Below are 5,639 nucleotides of genomic sequence, written 5' to 3'. Positions count from 1 at the left end.
GCCGCTGGTGACCCCTCGCCGCGCCGCCGGAGGCTTCACCCGCGCCCTCCCTCAGGACGCGCCCGCGGAGCTCGGGCTCCTTCGCCTCGGACCCGAAGGCCGCGTTGTACGGGGCGGCGGCGAGGCCGGAAGATGGCCTGGGTGCTCAAGATGGACGAGGTGATCGAGTCTGGGCTGGTGCACGACTTCGATGCCAGCCTCTCGGGCATCGGGCAGGAGCTGGGCGCCGGCGCCTACAGCATGAGGTACGGGGCGCGCGGTGGCTCTCCACGGGGGACGGGGGTTGGGAGCGGGGGGAAGGCCCCGAGGGCGCGGGTCGGGGTCCTGCCGCGTGGCTGTCGGGGCCTTGGGAACCCCGCAGGCCTCTGGGGGACGGGCGGGCGGGCGGAGAACGTCTCCCGCGGGCTTGGATGTCGCTGGTAAGGTGGCTAGGGTTGGTGGGGGCTCCCCTTCCTTTTAGGGGGTGGCTTATCAGCCCTCCCACCCCCCCCCCCGGGGCCGGAGCGCACCGCACCGAGAGGCAGCTGCCGTGGGAAAAGTAGTCTCGGGTGTTTGGTCATTTCCTCCTCGGTCGTCCTACCGGGTGATCTTGCCCCGTGGAAGTTTTAATCACTTGATGTTGTAATAGTCAATCATACCGCGAGAGAGGGAGCCGCGGCCGGGAGCAGAAGCGGCCACCCGCGCGCATTGTGTTTTCCTGATTGTCCCATAGTGAAGTTTCCCATTTGGGGGGACTAGCCGTTTCCTCTTGCGGGGGGTGCTTTAAGATCAGTTATTGGAACCACACACACACAATAGTCTCTGCACACACACACACACACACACAATAGGTTAGTCTCTGCAGTGTGTACCAGCAGCCATTCATTTTGTTTAGTTTTGAGAGATTGAAGCAGATCGTTTAGTCTCTGCCCTTCATCCAGGTGTCGAACGCTTAGCTGCTTGGAAGCTTTTCTTTATCTAGAGTTTTTTGTTTTTTAGCGGCCTTGTTGAAATACAGTATCTAGTTTTTTTTAGCGGCTTTGTTGAAATATAGTTTATGGAGCCTAAAAATTCACTCCATAGAAGGCTGCGATTCAGAGGCTTGGAAAGCTCGTTGGTATGATGGAAGGTAGGTGTAGTGTAGCTCTTCAGAGCAATGTGCGTGCGGGTGTTTGAAGGGCTGTCAGCCGCCTAGTACCTTCCGCCAGCACCCTGCCGTGGCTCCAGAGGACGGGGACTTTCTCTGGTCCAGAGCTAGATCCTGGGGTGATTGGAGCTGAGTCCTGAAGTCATTTGGCTCTTAAATCTTAAAAGAGAAACCACGACCCAGCCAGAACGGTGAAGACGTTTCTGGGCATGTGGAAAGGGTGATGGAAAGCCTGTTTAACGGAATGAAGCCACCAGCGCCTGGTCCTGATTTGGACTCCCCGAACTTGGCACCTCCTCTCTTCTTGCAGTTGTGTAACTCGAGGGCTTTAGATGAGGTGGCTTTTTTTTGTGTGTGCATGCTGTGCCTAGGGCTTGAACTCAGGGTTTGGGTGCTGTCCCTGAGCTTTTCTATGCAAGACTAGCACTCTATCACTTGAGCCACAGCTCCACTTCTGATTTTCTTTTTTGGTAGTTTATTGGATATTAGTCTCACAGACTTTCCTGCCCAGACTAGCGACTGTGTAGGTGGTTTATTTTCGAAAACAACTGTCTCTGTTGTTGAGAAAAATGGAGCTACTGAAAGACATGAGGTGACCTTAGAAAGAATTTCTAGAGGTAGTACATTTTACTCAGGGATCAGGAAAGGAAGATTTGCTTTATTCTCTCCAAGTTCAAGAAGTAAACGAGGAAATTATTGGAAAGACAACTTCTTGATAAAAAGTTTTTTTTTCAGGCAGCTTTCCATTTTTTTATTCTAAGGGGAAGTGTGCTTACTGTATTTGCTTTTTTTGGATGGCTTAAAACAGAGGTATTTCTTATGGCTTATTTTAGGAAATGGTCTCCGCAGCTTTTGGGGACCATAGTTTGAAAGAAATGAATGGTTTCAATTGTATATGACCCTTAAGATATGTATTTATGTTAAGGAATGTAGGCTGATGGTATTGGGGTGTGCTGAGACTAATTTATTTTCTCTTTTTTAGTAGCTCTGTAAATTGAACTGGAGCCTAATTTCTGATAGTACCTTTGCTCCCGCTAGGTTCTTATGTTGTGTGTTTTGTGACAGCGTGTGTTGTGAGCTGCTGCAGGTTCTGTTTGTAATGAGGCAGTTCAAACAACACTTCTTTAAAATCTTAGCTCATACATCAGGATTCTAGAGGTGAATGAAGAGACCTTAGAAACTTTTCTAAATGAGTGGATGAAGATTGAAGATGTGATTGTTCTAACTAAACAACCAGTGGTACTCTTAAGGAAGGCTCATTTTCCCCTGGCTGAGTGAAGGCTGAAACCCACTGTAACTTGAAATCTGGGTCATTCATGTTTTCGTGGAGTGTGCAGCAGATAACCAAATGTCTTTAAAAAAAAAATAAAGCAAAACCAGCATTTCTAAGAGGATCTTTTAGGCAATTTGAATTTTTTCTATTACATGAAACAAAATCCTGTAGCAAGTTAATCTTCAGAATGAGGTCAATATCAAACCTAACTATATGTATTTATATACTTACATAAACGCAAGAAATATAAAAAATGAGTGTACACATTTTTGATGCTGGAGCTACAAACATGAACTCTTTTTGTGTTGGTCCTGGGGCTTGAACTCAAGGTCTGGGTGCTGTTCCTGAGATTAAGGCTATCATTTTACCACACGAGTCACAGTTCCATATTAGGCTTTTTTAGTAATTTATTGGTGATAAGAGTCTCACAGACTTTGCTGCCTGGGCAGGCTTTGAACCATGATTCTCAGATCTCAGCCTCCTGAGTAGCAAGGATGACAGGCATGAGCCACAGGTGCACAGCTATCAGTTTTTTTGGCGGCGGGGGGAGGGGGTAGTGGCGCTTGAACTCAGGATTTGGGTACTGTCCCTGAGGTTTTCTGCTCAAGCCTAGTGCTCTGTCACTTTGGGCTATAGCTCCACTTCTGATTTTCTGTTGGCTAATTGGAGGTAAGAGACTTAGGGACTTTCCTACCTAGGCTGTATTCCAACCTTGATCCTCAGATCTCAGCCTCCTGAGTAGCTAGGATTACAGGTGTGAGCCACCAACGTGTAGCTGAACTCTTACTTTGGAAGGTTTTAAATGGCTTTTAAAAAGTTACTGTACTATTATAATAATTTTGCAGCCAGGCTTGGTGGTAAGAGGGAGGCTGAGGCAGGAGAATCACTTGAGTCCCAGTGATTCAGTTAGCCTGAGCAACATAGCAAGATCCCTGTCTCTAAATAAATACTAAATACAACTACATAACAGTATTACCTTTCAAAAGGCATAGTCTCAGCTCTGTTTGTTACACTTGACTATGTTGTAAAACTGTTTCAAAACAAAAGATATACTTTGCATATTTTGAAGTGGGAGATGCATCCATGATTTATAAGTAATTTGCCAAATCAAAACTGGTTCCAGCCGAAGATAAACTTTCTATATTGATCTGTAGGTCAGAGCGTCACTTTACAGAATCAATAGTGTAACATAAAAATTTTGACTGAGGCAAGTATTGTTAATAGAAGAGTAATGCTAAGGTTTATTATATAGCTATTAATAGCTAATTTTGGTCTTCTAACATAGGATGTCACTGAATAACTGATGTATGACTTTGAAAGTGTGAAAAGTCAAGATCAAGAGAAATTTCCAGAACTTTTTGTACCTGAGCATAGTTTCAGAATTGATAGTAATATCTGGAAAACTTACCTTTCAAAGTTTAAAAACTTTCTAGACTTAATCTGTAAAAAGCTGTGTTCGTAGGCTGTCTCTGATCTTTTGTAGTTTTTCTTTTTTCTTTTTTTTTGTCCGTCATGGGTCTTGAACTCTGGTCCTGGGTGCTGTCCCTCAGCTCTTCAGCTCAAGACTAGAACTCTACCATTTGAGCCACAGCACAACTTCTAGTTTTCTGGTGGCTCATTGGAGATAAGAGTCTCATGGAGGGCTGGGGAGGTGGCTCAGTGGTAGAGCGCTTGCCTTGCATGCCTGAGGCCCTGGGTTCGATTCCTCAGCACCATATAAGCAAAAAGCCAGAAGTGGCGCTGTGGCTCAAGTGGTAGCATGCTTGCATTGAGCTGAAGAGCTGAGGGACAGTGCCCAGGCCCAGAGTTCAGGCCCCATGACCGGACCCCCCCCCCCAAAAAAAAAAGAGTCTCATGGACTTAGCTGCCTGGGCTGTCTTTGAACTGCAATCCTCAGATCTCAGCCTCCTGAGTAGCTAGGATTATAGACGTGAGCCACTGGCACTCGGCTTAGTTTTTCTTTTTTAATTACATTTCATTAAACAACTCTTAGCTAACAGGTACACAAAAACAAACTGCCAAGATTGAGTCTTCAGGGCATAGATTTCCAACTCTTGGTATCTGTCCATCCATTCATCCATCCATCCATCCATCCATCCATCCATCCATCTATCTTATCTATCTGTCCAATCTGTTTGTCTTCACTGGAGCTTAAACTCAGGACCTGAGTGCTTTCCCTTAGACTTTTTCTTTTTCTTTTTTTTTGGGTGCGGTCTTGGGGCCTGAAGTCTGGGCCTGGGTGCTGTTCCTCAGCTCTTCAGCTCAAGGCTAGTGCTCTACCACTTGAGCCACAGCACCACTTCCGGCTTTTTTCCTTTTGCTTATGTGGTGCTGAGGAATCGAACCCAGGGCCTCAGGCATGCAAGGCAAGTGCTCTCCACTGAGCCACCTTCCCAGCCCCCCTTAGACTTTTTCACTTAAGGCTGGCACTACCACTTGAGCTACAGTACCACTTCTAACTTTTTGGAGATAAAGATTTTCCTGCCTGGGCTGACTTTAAACTGTGATTCTACCATCTCAGTCTCCTAAGTAGGCTACGGTTACAGTGAGCCACCAGTGCCTTGTTAATAATTTTTGCTCTTTAGGATAGACTAACAAGTCACTTTGATGCCTTGGAAAAGAATTTGCTGAATATTGAAATCTTACATACTCAAGAAGTTTTTATTTAAGAATTATTGTGGCTAATTTACATGGCTACTGGTTCAATTGGGGTATTCTCCAATTGAATTGTTTATTAGCATCAGTTAATGTTGTTTGAAACCTGGTAGCTTATTGATAAGGCCTTATAAACTTGCTGTTTCATACAGTAGGACTTGTTGGTTTATCAAGGCACACAGCTATTTGCTGTTGGTGGAAATCTGATGCTTCATCTTTTTTTTCCCTGTAGGTTTTGTAACTGAATTTTTTATTTTTTATTTTATTTTTTGTCAGTGAACTCATTACTGGGGCACTGTATCCCTGAGCACGCTGACTCAAGGCTTGCTCTCTGCCACTGAACCACAGTGCTACTTCCTTGTGACTGAATTTAAAAGAAGTTGTATGATACTTAGTTGCTTGCTTTTGGACAAATGTAGAAAATGGATGTGAAGTTGATTCTTTTCTTTTTAAAAGTTTTTTTATCTACTTTAAAATTTTTTAACTTTCGGCTGGGAAGTTGGCTCAGTGGTAGAGCGCTTGCCTTGCGTGCCTGAGGCCCTGGGTTCGATTCCTCAGCACCACATAAGCAAAAAGAAAAAAGCC

At 45.1% G+C, this 5,639-nt stretch overlaps 1 protein-coding gene across 6 annotated transcripts in view; it reads left to right on the top strand.

Annotated features, from left to right (window-relative positions):
* The first annotated feature begins 9 nt into the window (after positions 1-9).
* The window catches only part of Ubp1 (upstream binding protein 1 (LBP-1a)), a 64,872-nt gene continuing 59,242 nt past the window's right edge, over positions 10-5,639 (top strand). For 4 of the 6 annotated variants that reach the window (XR_001175534.1, XR_001175533.1, XR_001175532.1 and 1 more), the window contains exon 1: positions 10-245. Coding sequence is in view for 2 of the 6 variants with exons in the window: in XM_013028500.1 (XP_012883954.1) it covers positions 133-245 (113 nt within the window). In the remaining 4 variants the exon portion in view is untranslated. The remainder of the gene's footprint in view (positions 246-5,639) is intronic. The other 2 variants (XM_013028500.1, XM_013028499.1) reach the window with 1 other exon arrangement.

This window comes from Dipodomys ordii, unplaced genomic scaffold (genome assembly GCF_000151885.1).
Source record: "Dipodomys ordii isolate 6190 unplaced genomic scaffold, Dord_2.0 Scaffold110, whole genome shotgun sequence".
Lineage (NCBI taxonomy): Eukaryota > Metazoa > Chordata > Mammalia > Rodentia > Heteromyidae > Dipodomys > Dipodomys ordii.
This window is presented reverse-complemented; position numbering and strand designations above follow the sequence as displayed.